This window comes from Peromyscus maniculatus, chromosome 12, assembly GCF_049852395.1.
Source record: "Peromyscus maniculatus bairdii isolate BWxNUB_F1_BW_parent chromosome 12, HU_Pman_BW_mat_3.1, whole genome shotgun sequence".
Taxonomy (NCBI): domain Eukaryota; kingdom Metazoa; phylum Chordata; class Mammalia; order Rodentia; family Cricetidae; genus Peromyscus; species Peromyscus maniculatus.
This window is the reverse complement of record NC_134863.1, coordinates 2,904,104-2,922,025: the sequence shown is the minus strand read 5'-3', so window position 1 is coordinate 2,922,025 and position 17,922 is coordinate 2,904,104. Positions and strand designations below refer to the sequence as shown.

Here is a 17,922-nt window from a genome sequence, read left to right as displayed (position 1 = left end):
GGTTTTTAGCAGGTACCATCTTTGTGCAGGTCTTATGCAGGTATCCAGAGCTTCTATGAGTTCATGAGTGTGGCAGGTCGTGTCTAGAAGACAGGGTTTTACAGAACTTACACACTCTTCGGTCCTCTGTCTCTTACATATACTTTTCTCCCTCTTTTGTTGTATTCTCTGGGCCTTGACATAAGAGATAGATGCAGATGTCTCTTTGCAGTTGACCTCTCAACAGTCACTTATTCTCAGCACTTTGAACGAGCGTGAATCTCTGCATTTACTACAAAGAGAAGCGTCTCAAATCAGGGCTGAAAGTAGCCTTTGTTTATGTCTATAAACATAAATAATTATGAAGCACCTTTACAACATGTCCACTTAACAACACAACAGTAGTAAGTTCCGCTTGGGTTTTTTGATAGATTTTCCTCTTATAGAATCCAAATCCAATCAGGAATCATTTGATTACCCCCATATCAGTCCTGCCACTGTTGGCATAGTAGGCACATCTTATCTAACAGGTTGGTGTTGTAGTTCACATGGTCCACATGGGGATGAGGCACTGATAACTTCTGTCCTCAGCAACACACATAGCACCTTCCAGTACTAATAGAAGCTAGCCGTTGAGGAGGAAGCTTCCAGATAAGTGTTCAACTTCTCTACACCTTGCATCCAGAATGTGTGATGTATTCAGCAACAGGGTCTCACCATGTAAGTTCTAATGTGCAACCAAGAGCAGCAGCAATAGCATTTGTTGATGCTATGTTTTTTTCTGATAGTTTGAATTGCAATGGAAAGTATTCTATGAGAATGGAACTCATGGGAAGTCTTAAGTTCTCATGTATCATTTGGGAAGAAGGAAAAAGTGTAAAGTACATTATATGGAGAAAGAAAGTATTCAGATATGTGATATACTTTGTATGACTCCTGCAGCCTAGTGGTTACTTACATTTATCCTTTGGTTTAAGTTCCACTTTATAAAAAAATGTTAAATGAGAGGTTTTTTTGTGTGTGTGACAGATCTGAATATTTGAAGTTGTTTAATTTGTCTCACAGTTCAGTCACTCTTTAGTCATTTATTATGTATTTGTTCAATTAATATTTAATTGAATTCTAAGAAAACATTCAAGTGTGGTAATATATGCCTATGTCCCCAGCACTTGGGACTCTAAGACAGGATTGGTAGTTCAAGACCAATCCTGGTTACATAGCAAGACAATGGAGAGAAAGAGAGGAAAGTTATATACTCTAAAAAAATTCAGTGGCATTTCTGTCCAGAGATACATTACTCAGATTTATTTTCTTTATCTTCCTGTTTATTAATTTGTATTCTGTCTCTTTGCAGTTCAACAACATGTTACTATATTGTGTGCCCAGATTCAGCTTGGTGGGCTCAAAATTTACAGTTCGAACCAGAGTTGGCATTGATGGAATGAAAATTGTGGAGACTCACAATGAAGAATATCCACACACTTTCCAGGTGTCTGGGAAAGAGAGAACCCTGGAGCTGCAAGCCAGGTAAGAGAACCTTTCCCACCACGGCTTCCTGAGAACATCAGACGTCATAAATGACCCTGAGGCGATTGTTGCTGTTGTTTGGGTTTGTCCCACAGCGGATGTCCTCTGGAAATCTTGACTAGTTGTAGGTAGAAATTGAGGTTTACTGAGATAGACATCATGTCTTTCCTCTGATCCCTGTGTTGCCTAGGACAGAGGTGTGTATACAGTAGGCATCAGTTGGGTGACTGCAGAGTGACAAGGCACTTAAGCCAAGGCGCTGCTGCAGTTGAGTCTTGAGACCTGTAGGGAAAGACTCTTTCCCACACCTCCTCCTCCCACAGCATCATTTAGTGATTATTATCCCATGCTGAAATTATCCACCCTGATAATAAACTGATGCAGAGACAAGCCAGGAGCAGGAGGAGACTCAGCAGACCACCAGGGAAATGCTGAGCCACTGCACTGGGAAAAGAAAAGGACCGGAATTTAAAACACAAAGGGAGCAGCCAGGTGGCTCAAGCACTTGGAGGAGTTTGGTTCCCAGGACCTAGGTTTGGCTCCTAGCATCCTAGTCTCAAAACCGTCCTCTACTGGCCCTGCACACACAGGATGCATCACTTATATATTCAGGCACATATACATGTGCATAAATAATAAATAAATATTTTAAACTTATAAAATAAAAAGTCAACCATCTCCTACATGTCTCCTCCAAAAACTAGCAATTCTATAGTAAAGACCAATAATGAAAGCAATTTGGAATGACTTCCAGACAGAGAATTTCTTTAAGTAATTTTTTATACAGTATGTTCTTACCACAGTTTCCCCTGCTGCAATGCCTTTCTGATCCTTCTGGCCTCGTCACCTAACCAACTCCATTCTCCCTCCCCCGCCCCCAGAAAACAAACAGGCAAACAAACCAGAAATTAAAAAACTGAAAAAGAGAAAGCACAAGAAACACACAGAGAACACACACACACACACACACAAACGCACGCACGCGCACACACACACTCACACAAACCCCACAAAATTGGAAAGTATAGTATACAAAAGACAATAAATGCCCAAAGTGATAGGAGATGAAAAGGTCTATAAAAATTACCATGCGTTCACTTTGTGCTGGCTGTCTTCTGCTGGGCATAGGGTCTGTCCTTAAGTTGGTTAATATCCCCAGTGAGACTGGAGAAAACTATTATTTCCTTTGCCAGTGAATGTCAATCTGAGATGGAAGCTCATCAGACAGAGGATTGCGCATGAGCAAAGAGCTCAAAGAGGGTATGAATATACGCTAAGAAAACATAAACAGTTTAATTAAATAAGGAAGTCAATTCAAGATATACAAATAGAATTCAAGGACAGAAATGTTGAAGGAAAGCCAAACTTATTCTGCAAATAAAAAAAAATCACTAACTCAAATTTAAAAAAAGTTCAGTGGAGAACCTAACAAGCAGAATGGATCATGCAGAGAACACATCATGGCTTAAAGACAAGGAAAAGGATTGGATCACTCAGTCAAGACCCATAATAATTTAAAAAACAACAACAGCAAATTAATAGAACATGGGAGAACTTTGGGACACTATGAAAGATTAAAAAAAAAATCTATGAAGTATGGTCAGAGAAGTATATGCCTGAAACAGAAAAGATCCCAATAAAATCATAAAGAAAAGGCAACTCTTGAGAAGAGAAACTAGTACAGATGCAAGAGACATAGAAAACACCAACAGGAGCAGATCAGAGATACCCACATCCTATTACAGTCATATGACCGAAAGATACTCCCACATCCTATTACAGTCAGATGACCAAAGATACTCCCACATCCTATTACAGTCAGATGACCAAAGATACTCCCACATCCTATTACAGTCAGATGACCGAAAGATACTCCCACATCCTATTACAGTCAGATGACCAAAGATACTCCCACATCCTATTATAGTCAGATGACCAAAGATACTCCCACATCATAGTCAAATGACCAGAGATACTCCACATCCTATTACAGTCAGACGACCAAAGATACTCCCACATCCTATTACAGTCAGGTGACCAAAGATACTCCCACATCATAGTCAAATGACCAAAAGATACCTATCAGTAGCTTGAGGGATCAGCCTCCAGCTACCACCAGGGTATGCAAAAAGAAAAAAAAAATCCATGAAGGCAGTGAGGGCTTAGGAAAAATTCTTATCTGAGAGCTAGACTTTTTCCTATCTGAGGGGGGAAAATAAGGAAACACACACAATTTCTGCTAGTAACCTAAGAAAAAAGGAACAAGCACATGCTTTCCTGATGGTGACCTTCTCTTTTGCTTCAACTTAATCTCTCTTTCTTGGCAATCTCTATTTTCACACAGCTACATTCTTTATGTACATACATCTTTTCACATGGCTGTGCATACATTGCTCTTCTACATCTCTTTTCTACACAGCTTCATCTTCCTTGTCTCCACACAGTTAGAAATCTCCACACAGCCACAGCTAAACATCTCATTTACACAGCTCCCTCACTATAGAGCACTTTACACAGATCCTAGGCACAGCTCCTCTGTGTAGCAGCAGCACTTTCACACAATGCTCTCACACTCACTCACACACACTTACTTCTTCTAGATTATTCACTCACTCTTTCACCCACTCACTCCCTCACACTTCTCACGCTTCTTCATCTCTCACTCAGCACACACACACACACACACACACTTCTCTCATGCTTCTTCATCTCTCACTCAGCACACACACATACTTCTCTCACATAGCTCTACACAGATCACAACCAAACTCTGGACAATTATAAGTTACATTTTCAGGGCCCTACCAATTCTCATAACACAAGATAAGTCACATAGTTTCTCTTAGGCTAGTGATGTCACATTGACCCATACACATAGCTCTAAGTTGATGAGGGATCTCAGACAGTCAACAATTGGCTGAACCTTGAGCCTGAGACTGTGACTACATGCAAAAAGTCAATTACCAATAAAGTTATGTCTAATAAAGTTGCTTCTATCCTGACCTTGAAACAGCAACAAACAACACCTGGGAAATTGACCTCATGTATTTGTCTCCAGGGCAACCAGCCTGCTTTGAATCTGCTCTAAAGTCCAAAATGAGCTGTCTGTGTAAAAAGCTGTCTTTGTGACTGAGAATCCTATGTCAGTCTAAGTAATGTAAAATATAGGCAGAAATCATCTTCCTGACCATTCATGGCTATATGTATACCCAACAAGTATAAAGCACACCATCAAAGGGCTATGGAAAGAACCCCACCGCTGTTCTTATTGGGGAGGCATAGCAGTGGCACCTGAAAAAGTTATGGACAGAAAACAACCAATCATCCACAGTCAATAACCCCACAGCATTGCCCCCGCCCCAGCAGGGAATCATGCATCTGGTGAGTCGACTTGTTAAACACTAGTTGTCCCTGTTGTACAACTAGTACATTCCCACAGATCCCTGCGTACTCCCTCTTTTCTGTTTGATTTAAGAAAAGAAGCACGTAAATCTCTCTTAGGGCAGTAAGTAGTATGAATAATTAAAAGTCTGAAGATGATTGGAAGACTGACAAGCAATTATTGTAATTATTTTGAAATTAATAAGAATCAATAACCTATATTGATATTTAATCAATATTTATAACCAATAATCTATAATCAATAGTCTATAATTATAATCAATAATCAATATTTGTAATTTGTAATCTATATTGATGGCAAACTGGGGACCAGTTAGTATGACATCATGTTGTGAGTGTGTCTAAATATTTTGAATTTGAATATCATAGAAGAATAGTTTTTTCTAGAACATTAACTTTATCTGTTAATCCCGGATCAGTTTCTTTTTGAGTGTCTAAAGGCAATGAAATATTTTTAGATAAAGAGTTTACCAGAATAATGGTGTGTATTTGCTGAATCTAGCCTGTGGCTGAAGCTGACAAGTATCTTAAAACTTTTAATCAAAGCAATTAATAAACCAGTTTGGCTATGAGGGGGCAGTACCAATCTCTCTCAGTACATATATGGTAATATTTCCATAACAGAACAGTTGTTAGAAGTACATATCAAGACTGTATGTCAAAGTATACATGTCAGGATCGTGGACAGAATTTACACAATCAATCATAGAACGTGTTTTAAGGGCAGTCCAGACCCTAGGCTGGAGAGTTCAGTGTAGAAAGGGGTAAGTGACAAAGGGGTGTAGAGATCACTCATGGTTGCTTCCTGCTGACGTGGAGGGAAGCTGGAGTTCCTGAAGGCTGGAATGCAGTGGAAACCTGGAAAGAGCGGGCTGTTTCATTTGTTGTCCAGGCTCTGTGGGGCAATCTGGGGCCTGGAGCATGTAGGCAACTTTGGTCAGTCTGTAATCTTTAATTGATTAGGAATCTGCTGGAACAAATATATATTAATGGCAGAACATGAAGCTAAGGAATTTTAGAGAGGAAACTTTTTTCTTAGGTGTACATTTTGATTTTTAAGTGCAGGGTCCTGGTAGATGAGAAAAGAGAGTTCCAATAAATTCAGAGAGAGAGAGAGAGAGAGAGAGAGAGAGAGAGAGAGAGAGAGAGAGAGAGAGAGAGAGAGAGAGAGAGAGGAGAAGAGAGAGAAGAGAGAGAAGAGAGAGGAGAGAGAGAAGAGAGAGAGAGGAGAGAGAGAGGAGAGAATGTTCCTTTAAGAAATAGGCTGGTAAGGAAACAAACCGTAGCTTGATAGTACTTTTCTCAAGTTTATCTCAGGCTGTAGGTATCCGTGGGTTTAGAGCTCCTGAAGTTTATAAGAACTTTCTGGAAGAAACAAAAATTCCAGACAAATTAGCATTATTATTGTTTGTGGTTATTATAATAGTGGTGGTATTTGTCAGAGCCAGATTGGTAGTTTATAAGGATTTTATTAATTAATGTTAAAACTATCAACCTTTGGAGTCTCAATGTAACAGCAGAATAGCCTGTTCATCCTCAGACCATCATAACTTGATTTTACACATCCCAGTAACTTGCATTTCATGTATTTTAAGTTACTTTCTTTCTTCCTAAAACTTTCTTTTTCTATCCCTAAACCTAAAACCTTTACATCTTAGACCTCACTTTGCCCATACTCAAACCCTCACAACTTAGTTAAACTTTAAACTTCCACATTTTTATATCTCAGACTACTTCCTCAGACCCAAAATAGCTCTTAACCCTCATGACTTACTTAAGCCTTCAAATTTTTACACCTTAAAATCACATCTCAAACCTTCACAACTTACTTAAACCTTCATATTTTTATGTCTTCCTTGTCTTTCTTTTCTAATTCCTCAGGAACTAGTGTCAAGTGTTGAGATAAAAGTGAAAATGCGGGAAGCTTCTTTTTGAATTTCCAGTTGGCATACCGAGGTTTGCTAGTGTGCAGGCAGATAGCCAAGCTGCTTGTTCTCTCTTGCTACTGCAAGCTGAATTCCAAGCAGCAAGCAGTTTTCAAGTTAACTCTTTTCTTTCTGGAAATGTTGTAAGAGACATGTTTTCTCTTCCTGTTTCTGTATACCAGCACTGTTTTAAACTCTGTTTGACTCATTCTGAGGGGAAGAACATAAGGAAACTAAAAAACTATGACTAGAGGATTGTCTCTTCTTATGTACAATCCCCAGGGAAATTGTCATATTCTAGACAACTCTCTCTAAAAAAAAAACTACCTCTCTAAAAAAACTATGATTACTCACCCTTATTTCTCTGACAATCACTAGTTGGACTGCAGCTCCAGATGAGTGAGAGCCTCTTTATGGCGACCATTACAGGATTGTCTCTTATGTACAATCCCCAGGGAAATTGCCGCACTCTGGACAACTCCAGAGAAACCTGCCTCTCTTCCCCCTAGACAGGTTCCTTGATTATTTTCTACAAAAACCTGTATCAGGCACCAGATATAACTGACTTGTACATTCCCATGGCCCCACATCATATTCAGTCAGATGACCAAAAGCCACCCCCCACATCATATTCAGTCAGATGACCAAACAAACATGCAGGACAAAGAAAGGAATACAAAAGCTGCAAGAGAAAGAAGAGGAGTCACGTGTACAGAAAGGCCAATAGCTGATTATTCAGAAATTTTTAAAAGGAAAAAGGCTTAAAAATATGTATTTCAAGTTCTGAAAGACAACAGCTGCTAAGCCTGACTCTATCTGATGTATTGAAGGAAAAAGAAAAAAGTTTCCATGTTAAAAGGAGGCAAATAGAAAAAAACAGAATCTATTTCCAATAAAATGAAATAAGTTCTACATTTTTAAAAAAGGCAAATATAATTTATGACCTTAACCCAATGCACTAAAAGTAACACCTGGGACTGAAGAGGATGAACACCTCTAAAATGCCACTGGAGAAAAATAAACAATTCTAGAAGAGTTATGCAAATAAAACATAAAGCACAAAATAACCAGAACTAATATGTACTATAATAACTGAATATTAATGTTCTATTTCCCCCTATAAAATGTACAGACTAGCAGAATAGATTAGAAAACTCTAGATGCAACTTTTTGCTGCCACTAAGAAACATATCTCACATCAAAGATAGACACCACCTTAAGAAGGGATGGGAAGGGGTGTTCCCAGCAGTGGAGGCAGGAGACAAGCAGCATAGCTGTTCTCATTTCAGACAAAATAGACTTCCAACAAACGCTAGTCAGACATGTGATGGTCACTTCAAGTGAATTAAACATTAAAATCAAAATCTCTGTTTACAATGGAGATGCGAAGTCAGAGTTTTTATACTAATGAAAACTGGCTCAAAATATTTGTAAATAAGAAGGATGCTTGCACACTGAAGGTACAGTAAATGAGCTTGATTGTAGTAAAATATCCTACCAATCTAGGAAGTGGAAAGTACAGACTTAGTGAGATGGATTTTCAAATGAACTAGTTTCTGGAATTAATTGACTTTACTGAGCCAAAGTGAGCATGCATTCTTCATCTATTAATTTAACGCTTTATAATATCTTGTAGCTATAAACAAACAAAAAGGATAAAAAGTATTGTTTTGTATAGTTTTTAGGCAGTTTCTATTTCATTTGGTTTTTAGACAGTGATTTTTGGTTGCTAAATAGAAAATTTAAATATAGTAACAAATTAAGCAAAAGAGTAAATAAATCTTTCCTGACTTTAAAAACAAAACACTAAAGTCTTTGTCTGCATTTTAAAGACTGATAAATAATTTTACTTCCAGAACAGTAGAATTGGGAAACCAGCAAGGCTGACTGAAGCCTCCCTTTGGGAGATAATGTGGAGCCTGCCATGTTGGTCGGCAGAGGTTCCACCAGAATTTTCTGCAATATCGTACTGCTCAAAAAAATAAATGCTGGAAAGATGGCTACCAGCTCTGAGAAGACAGGGCCACAGGGCCGTACTGTCACTCTCAATGGCCTAAGGAATCCTCCTAATGTTGGAGGGACCTCAGCTCATACCAAACTGGGACTCATGGCTTCAACCAGAAGAGATTCAAGACGAACCAGAACAAAGCACAGTTGGGTTTTATTAAAAAGTAATGGAGATAAAATAATGGAGACACACTCAGGAGCATGGGCATGGGTTTCTCAAAAAAGTCACAGAAAGTAAAATATAACCAAATGTAAGTGTGGGCTTCCCAAGCAAGACTTCCAACCAAGTGTCATACATTAACTCTCTATGCCATTTGAAAGTGGTAAGAAGCCTTTTTATTCTTTTCTGTCTTTGTTTTCTAATAAGTGACATATAGGGTGGCTTCAAATATACCTTGAAAGGAATTATAATCTGATAAAGTAAAGTCACAGGCACCCAGTCTACACAAGGGATTTCCCTATAACTGGGTTTTTTAATGTGATTCTTAGAATATTGTAGGTTTACAGGTAGTAAGAGAAAAGGATCTTCACCAGCTGATGTTGCTGGAGTCCTTGCTTCTCTGCTGGCAAAACATTTCAACCAGTCTCTGGAGTCAGAAGCTTGCTTTCCTGCCATGTGACTTTAACGTTCCCTGTCTTTGTGTCCTGCCAGTATCGTGTGTACATGTTGGAATGAGGACTTGGCCCCCGCTTACCAAAGGTGCAAAGAAACACTTTGACATCCTTCAAAATCCCTCAATTTAAAGTTCTGACTTAATTCAGAGTCCACTCAAAAAGATTTTCCAAATTTGATATAAGCTTTCTACAAGGGAGAGGAAATGCAGTTTTTCCTTAGTATGCAAAAAGGAAGTTGAGGTAAACTTACCCCCCAAGGAAAATTGTTAGACTCTGTAGCCCCTGAGTCTGGGAAACCCCTTCCTGCGTGATTGACAGTGTTTGATGCTCTCCTTCATTTGGTTAGGTATGGCATTGCATGAGCCTTTAAGGAAGAGGCAAACAGAATTGTTTAGCAAAGGAAATGCTAAGTGGTTCCCCCAAGACCTTACAAAGATCTTTTGCTTTTCTTTTATTTTTTTTAATTTAATCATAAATAACAAAAGATTTTGGGGTTTTATTTTGTATAACTTCATACATGAGCACTGTATCTACATCACTCCCACTGTTCCTTCCACTATCAAACTATTCCCATGTCCCATACTCTGAAATTCACCATGGGCTCTTCTTTGATACATATGTATATGTAAATATGTGAATATATTAGTGTGTGCAAGCACAAGTGTGCATGAACAAATATACAAACAACCTGAGTCCATTTAGCATTACTCTGTGACACAGGTAAGTATTGTTATTCTCTAGTGTGTATGTTTACCTTGGACATGACACAGGTATTTATTGTCATCCTCTTAGAGTTCAAAGGAGTGTCTTCTTCACATTCTATGTCCAGGGACTCATCTAGGTAGTTCTCATTAGAGAACACTTCCATGGAACTAGTGATTTGGTAGGAGACATGTTGCCTTGGCCATTCATATTTTTTGTTTGTTTGTTTCTGCAATTTGATCTGGACATGTGGACTCCTTTCTTCGGTTACATGCCTGATGTGAGAATCTGCCCTTCCTTAGATTATGCCAGTGCATGAGCTATATGACAAGAGCTAGCCCAGATAAAGGTGGTGGGTAAGCTGTTTACTTGAACCAGGCAAAGATGGCTCCCAAACCATGGGTCTGAGGCTGGGCAATGGTGTAATGATGGCAGCAGGTTGATGGCAAGATGGGAGAGAAAAGCAGCGTCTCACCAGTCAAAGGACACAATGGGCTCCATAGATATGCAATGAGGCTATGGGTGGATATGGCGACTGGTGTGGTGAAGGATGATGGGACAGGAAGAAGAAACTTACTAGGCAAAGTGAACAGACCTGGTTCTCTGCTAGAGCTAAGCTTGTAGGTATGCACGCCTGTCTCATCCCTGCACTGTGGAGTTTTTTTCCACTTAAGATGTGGGCTGTGGGTTTGTAGTGTTATATTGTACTGAGATATGTTCCCTCCAGTCCTAGTCTCTCTAGGACTTTTATCATGAAGACATGTTAAATTTTGTCAAAGGTTTTTTCTGTATCTATTGAACATATGATTTTTGTCTTTAAGTCCATTTACATGATTTACTACATTATTGACCATGTATATTGATCTAAACCTAAATCTCTGGGATGAAGCCACCTAGATCAGGATGGGCAGTCTTTTTGATATATAACTGTATTTTATTTACAAGAGAGAATTTTTACATCTGTATTCATGGAGAATATTGGCCTCTAGTTTTCTCTTTTTTGTGTGTTTATTTACCTGATTTTGATATTGTTTTGCTTTAATAATTTAACAAATTTTGCTCGTAGTTCTTCTTTGAAAGTCTGGTAGAATTCTGCTGTGAATCCATCTGGATCTAGATTCAGGTCATTTTTAGGATTATAACAATAATCATAATGTTTCCTGAGATGTTAGTGGTTTTTAGTTGTCATATGTTCTTAAAATTATAATATTATCTTTGATTTTCTAGTATGTCAAGCATACAGAATCATCTGGTAGGTCCAACTAGACATGATTGTTAATGCCATGGCTTGCTTTCAAAGTGAGTGGGTACCAAAGGTAGACTGCAGTCTGGTCCTGTATTAAGAAGAACTAGAGTCTCTTTAATTATTTCAAAAACATTCCTGTGTGGAATCCAGAGTGACATTAAAACATGCTTTCATTTACAAGTTGTAATTCTTAATGTTCTCTTCACTCTTTTTTTTCTTTGTTTCTCTTTTAGTTCTGAACAAGACAAAGAAGAATGGATCAAGGTAACTCTTTTACTCTCATTTTCATTTTTTGGACCTCTCTGCATAAAAAATGTACACATCAGGGCCTGGAGAAATATCTTGTGGTTAAGGTCATTTGTTACTCTTGCAGAAAATGGATTTAGTTCCCAGGACTTATATGGTGGTTCACAACCATCCCCAACTCCAGTTCCAAAGATGCAATGTGTCTCCTCACCTCCATGGACACCAAGCATACATGTGGCACAAAATACATACATCAGGCAAAACACTCATAGAATAAATTTTAAAAAAGAAAAATACACAGTTAGGATTTTTTTGTTTTTGTTTTTGTTTTTGTTTTGGGGGGGTGGTTTGAGACAGGCTTTCTCTGTGTAGCTTTGCGCCTTTGCTGGAACTCGTAGACCAGGCTGGCCTTGAACTCACAGAGATCTGCCTGACTCTGCATCCCAAGTGCTGGGATTAAAGGCATGCGCAACCACCACCCAGCCATAGTTAGGTTTTTTTTTTTTTTTTTTTTTTTTTTTTAGTTTTTCGAGACAGGGTTTCTCTGTGTAGCTTTGTGCCTTTTCCTGGAACTCACTTGGTAGCCCAGGCTGGCCTCGAACTCACAGAGATCCGCCTGGCTCTGCCTCCCGAGTGCTGGGATTAAAGGCGTGCGCCACCACCGCCCGGCTCATAGTTAGGTTTTTTATTACATACTATAAGCACAAGTTCATTTAACTTTAAAGATGATTCTCATTATAGTTATTTATGTGACAAAGCATATTTATTAATGTGTATACGATATTGTAATGTATGTTTTGATTTAATTTACCTTTTAGGCCCTTCAAGAGACTATTGATGCTTTTCAACAAAGGCATGAAACCTTCAGAAATGCAATTGCAAAGGATAATGACATGCACCTAGAAGTGTCTGTAAGTTCTTAACTTTAAGATCCTCTATCTCTGTATTCTCAAAAACACTGTCTAGTCATTCTGTTAACAAACCCTCTCCCTTGCAATACCAGAATTGGTGATTTAGAGATAATATCATTCTCTCTTAGCTGGATATAGTGGTAAGTGCCTTGAAGTGCTTTGAAAGTTTCACTTCCTTTCCTAGATCTTGAGTATCAGAACATGGTTTGAACAGCATTGGTAACGTGCTATTTAAAAGGTATAGTATTTTTTTCTATTAGAAGTGAACCTGTCTTTCTCATATAGACTGCTGAGCTAGGAAAGAGAGCCCCGAGATGGATACGTGATAATGAAGTGACAATGTGCATGAAGTGCAAGGAGTCCTTCAATGCACTGACAAGAAGACGACATCACTGCCGGGCGTGTGGACATGTGAGTGTGGTACTTGGTCCTTACAGCTGCTGGTGACTATATAGCTGAAATAAAATCATCAGCGTGAAACAAAGAAAGCATTAGCAATCATTCAGTAAGCCTGTTTTGGAGCTATTTATGAGCAAAGTACTGTGCTGTCCCATGAAGAAAAAGAATATGGTGAGCAAAAAATTTCTGGCTTCATGGAGATTACATTGTGAAGAAGAAAATAGATAAGAATTCAAATTAGTATGAGTGGAATAAGAAAGCAACCAGAAAGCTGAATTGGAAAGTATTAGTAATGGAAGATTTCAAACCAGATCTAATTAGACAAAAGAGGGCCTAGCTGAGAGACTGATATTTGCTTAGATGCCTAAAAGGGGAGAACGTCTTCACCCTAGAGGGGAAGCAAGAGGTGCTTTGCACACAAGGAGCTGTACCTACATCTCTGCAGTAGGACAGCCCTGAAGTTGCTAAGGAAAGCCTGTAGCTGGGTACAGGTGCAAGTTCGGGGGAGCGAACTGGGTGGGTTCACCGCTTGGGGCCTGTTAGAATGAGAGATGAGGGCATCTGAGGTCCGTGTTACATTTTTATGACTTGGACAGAATCATCAACTGAAAGTAAAGAGACATGCCCTCTTCCTCACTCACCTACTGCGACTCCTCTTGCCCCTGATGAAAACCTGTAAGAGCAGGACACACAGTTTTGTTCTTTGGGATTGGAGACTCTCTCTTCAGACCCCTGTTGTGCTATACATGGTATTAGAGCTCTCCCTGTGCTCTCCCACTTCAGTCTCTCATGGCTGCCTGTGGCCATGATGTTTTAATTCTTCTAATCAAGCTCTTTGGAAGGGCATCTTCATCTTGGCTTCTTTTCTATGAATCTGCCCTTTCCTATAAGTTATAACACATTGGCAACAAATTTACAAATGACTGAGCTAGATAGATCATGAGATAACAGCTGGGTGTGAGAGATGCGTAGAGCCAATGGCAAGCCTCAAAGGTGCTATGGGCTTTAGAAAACAAGAAAAAAGATTGAAAGGTCCAGGTCTCAATGCTGAAGTCCACAGAAGTGATTGGTGAGCTAACAGGAAATCACCCTCTACTTGAAGGTAAAGAAGAGTTTGATCCTAGAATGATGGTTTCACACTTTAAGAAGCAGAGAGAAAATAAGAGACTTTCTTAGTATATTCTATAAACAGAGCAGTATTCACAGAGGTGAGGCTGAGAAAATAAGCAGACACTGAGGCACGATGGAGTTAATTCTGTTTGTCTCTGAGATGAGAATGGGTAAGCAAACCTAGTACTGTGGTACCAGCTACTTCCTTTGGTGGCATGGCTGCCTGTCAGTCAGCATACTGAGTGTGACAGGTTGCTTGCTGAGGTGGACATGAATTACTTGGCCTTGGAGTAAACACTAGAAGGGAGACTAACAAGGGCTGGAGCTAGAGCTGGAGACCAGGCCAAGAGCAAACCTAAGTGACGTGTATGAAGTATAGGGAAAACATTGGTTTCAGTAGTGGGGAAGGTAAGGAGTACCCAAGGGTAGCTCTCAACGTGAGGCTCTGGTGACCGGATGTGTAAGGAACCATAAGTGACACACGTGACAGGAAAACAGAGGTGTGTCTCACTGCTCTTCCTTCATTCTCCTCAGCTGTGGCTTGTTTGCTCTTATTTATTCTTTGAATAATTTTCATTTCTAAATTGTGTTTTCTTCTCAGTCTACCCGGTAGTTTTTGTTAGTTAACAGTTTACTTTGCTCAAACATTTCTTGTTTTGGAATATGTATTTTAGAACGTGTATTCAGTAATGCCAGTGTCTGAAGAAGCATTGACTAGGAGAAATCACTTGCCAGTGGTTTCCAGTTGTGCTTTCTGGTGTTGTTGTTGGTTTGTTTGCTTTGGGTGCTTCATTTTGGTGTAGCTCTCCTGTGACTGCATGCCAGCATTTGGTTGGTGCTTCATTATGCTTCTTTTGCACATTCTAGAATAATGACTAAGTCTCAGATTCCCCTCTCCTATGTCAGTCAGGCTCCAAGGACTTTCTCCACCTATTAAATGTGCTTTTTCCTTATTAGCATAACATTACAGTTTCAATTCACCGTTTTTTCTCTAATGTATTTATTTACTGAATAGCTCTGTTTCATTTTTTGTACCTTGAAGAGCCATTTTTAATTCAAAAAAACTGAACCATTAAAATTGCATTTGCTTCGTATCCATAATCTAGTTCTACTATGGCAGAAAGCTTCTCAGAGAACTAGCTATGAAGTCTGTCTGGTAGAGAGAAGCAAGAATCAAAGCATGCTTAGTAATGGCATTTATTCCATTTATGACTTTTATATGGTCTATCAGTAGTAGCAGTATAAATGTAACTTTTTTCTGAGTAAGGCATTTATCCAAGAGGTATTTCTGATTGTAACTTAATAATTACATTGTTAACATATAAAAACAAATATGTATTTGTATATATGTAATTATGTAATGCTACATAATTAGAGCATGATTTGGCCAACCACTGAACTGAATTTCATTTGGAATATGTGTGAAATGAAGTTAACAGGGTAGGGGAGAGTAGTGGCTTTGGAGGGGCCCTTAAAAACCAAGTTGAGCATTGCACTCTTTTTCTTAAGATTGAGTAAACGTGTTATGATCTAATGTTATTTGTATGTTAAACACAACAATTTAGATAGATAACTCTTAGTTTATTCTCTTTTATGCTTAAAATTTCTTGCATCTCTTTTCCTGACACTTATATTAAATATATTGAGGCAGATTGTAATCAAAACTACATCAGTGGCAAACATCTATCTCAGAATAAACTATTGATCTTCAAGTTTGCTTAAAATGATTTCCGGTACTGGCATACTTGAACTTTGGTCAACAGATAAAAAGAACTTGCATGTAGATTATCAAATATGATGATATGAGTTGAATATAAAATAGTTGAATTGAGTTTACAGATACATGTATGTCTAGCACAAAACATCCTAAGTAAGTTTGTTATAATTATGAAAAAAAAACTGTGGTATTTATCAAGGTTGAGTAGAAATTGAACCTGAGACTTTGAACACTAAGTCTTTATTCTACCATTGAGCCACACCCTTAGCCCTTGACCATTTTGGGGTATATTTCAACTGCTATGAATCTATTCCATATTTTTTACTTATAAGCTCATGCATTTTTAAATAGATTTTTATCTACTATAAATATGAGGGAAATGTAATTTCCTAAACAAAAAAACAAATTGCTTAAACCTAGAAAACTTCTAGACAATTAAAATAATTTGAAAAGCAGCATTGATTCACTCACATGCATTTGCATTATTGTAATCGACTTATTGACATTCTGCAACTGTTGTGTGTGGTGAGCAAAGTATCCCATAACAATCTCCTGTAGAGTTTATAGGAAATGGACAAGTAGTCATACAAATCTATAGTTAAAAACTATTCAGTGCTGTAAATGAAAGGGAACTTCAGTGGCAGTAACAAGTCAGGCTCTGTTCTAAACACTGAAGGAACTGTCTTCCAGAAGGAGGAAGAAGGGAAACTGAGACTTCCAGGACTGGAGGAGATGGAAGACAAAGGGGCATGGTGCTCTGGGCTGTAGGAGAAGGAAGAGGAAGGGAGCATGTGGTACTCTGGGGATATGAGAGCCAGTGTCGTCAAAGACAGACTGATCACACAGGACACCATAGATTATAATAATGTTTTCTTTAACCAGAAACAAAGGAAAAACTGAAGGGTTTTTGTTTTGTTGTTGTTGTTTTTAAGACAAAGTCTAGCCCTCACTGTCCTAGAATGCTCCTCTATGTAGACAAGGCTGGTCTTGAACTCACAGAGATCCTCCTGCCTCTACCTCTATCTCTTGTGTGCTGGCACTTAAAGCATGCACCACCATACATGGTTTTAGACTGAAGGATTTTTTCAATGTAAGAGGAATGTATCAAACTCTACCTAAAGAGAGCCTTCTAGCCACTATTTGGAAAATAGATTTTCGTAGACTGTTAGGGTGAAGCCTAAGTATGTGGTAAGGACCAGTCAGGCTATAAGAGTCCGAATGTGAGTGTTAGTAACTTGTATCGAAAACAGACTGAAGAAATACCTTTAGAAGTTAAAGTCAGTGGGACACAATATGATGCATCTGTGAAGGTAGGTGAGTAGTCATTGGAAATATTCTAAAGGCTGTTAGATGGCTGTGCTGTTTCCTGTGAGAAGTGGGACTATGAGAGGAGATGGATGGATGGTACATTCATGACAAGGGACCTTTACAGGTCAAAGTGATGTTCAGATTCTGCCACACACATTATTAAAATATGTCATGAGAAAAGGAAGAAACAAAGTGCTAGAGAGACCCACAGAAATCCACAAAGATACCCCCACAATAGACTGCTGGCAATGGTCGAGAGACAGCCGGAACTGACCTACTCTGGTGATGGGATGGCCAAACACCCTAATAGTCATGCCAGAAACCCCATCCAAAGACTGAGGGATCTGGATGCAGAGATCCACGGCTAGGCCCCGGCTGGAGCTCCGGGAGTCTAATTAGCGAGAAAGAGGAGGGTTTATATGAGCAAGAATTGTTGATAAAGCACAGGGACAAATAGCCAAACGAATGGAAACACATGAACTATGAACCAAAGGCTGAGGGGCCCCCATCTGGATCAGGCCCTCTGAATAGGTGAGACAGTTGATTGGCTTGATCTGTTTGGGAGGCATCCAGGCAGTGGTACTGGGTCCTGTGCTCATTGCATGAGTTGGCTGTTTGAAACCTGGAGCTTATGCAGGGATGCTTGGCTTAGTCTGGGAGGAGGGGACTGGACCTGCCTGGACTGAGTCTACCAGGTTGATCTCAGTCCTCAGGGGAGGCTTTGCCCTGGAGGAGGTGGGAATGGAGGGTGGGCTGGGGGGAAGAGGAGGGGGGCAGGAGGCGGGAGAACAAGGGAATCTGTGGCTGATATGTAGAACTGAATGGTAT

The 17,922-nt window shown here is 39.2% G+C and overlaps 1 protein-coding gene across 17 annotated transcripts in view; it reads left to right on the top strand.

The window, feature by feature from the left end:
* Positions 1-17,922, top strand: part of Fgd4 (FYVE, RhoGEF and PH domain containing 4) — a 197,719-nt gene that overhangs the window by 168,710 nt on the left and 11,087 nt on the right. For all 17 annotated transcript variants that reach the window (XM_076548382.1, XM_076548381.1, XM_076548388.1 and 14 more), the window contains exons 11-14: positions 1,334-1,506; positions 11,637-11,667; positions 12,468-12,560; positions 12,846-12,971. In XM_076548382.1, coding sequence (XP_076404497.1) covers positions 1,334-1,506; positions 11,637-11,667; positions 12,468-12,560; positions 12,846-12,971 — 423 coding nt within the window. The remainder of the gene's footprint in view (positions 1-1,333; positions 1,507-11,636; positions 11,668-12,467; positions 12,561-12,845; positions 12,972-17,922) is intronic.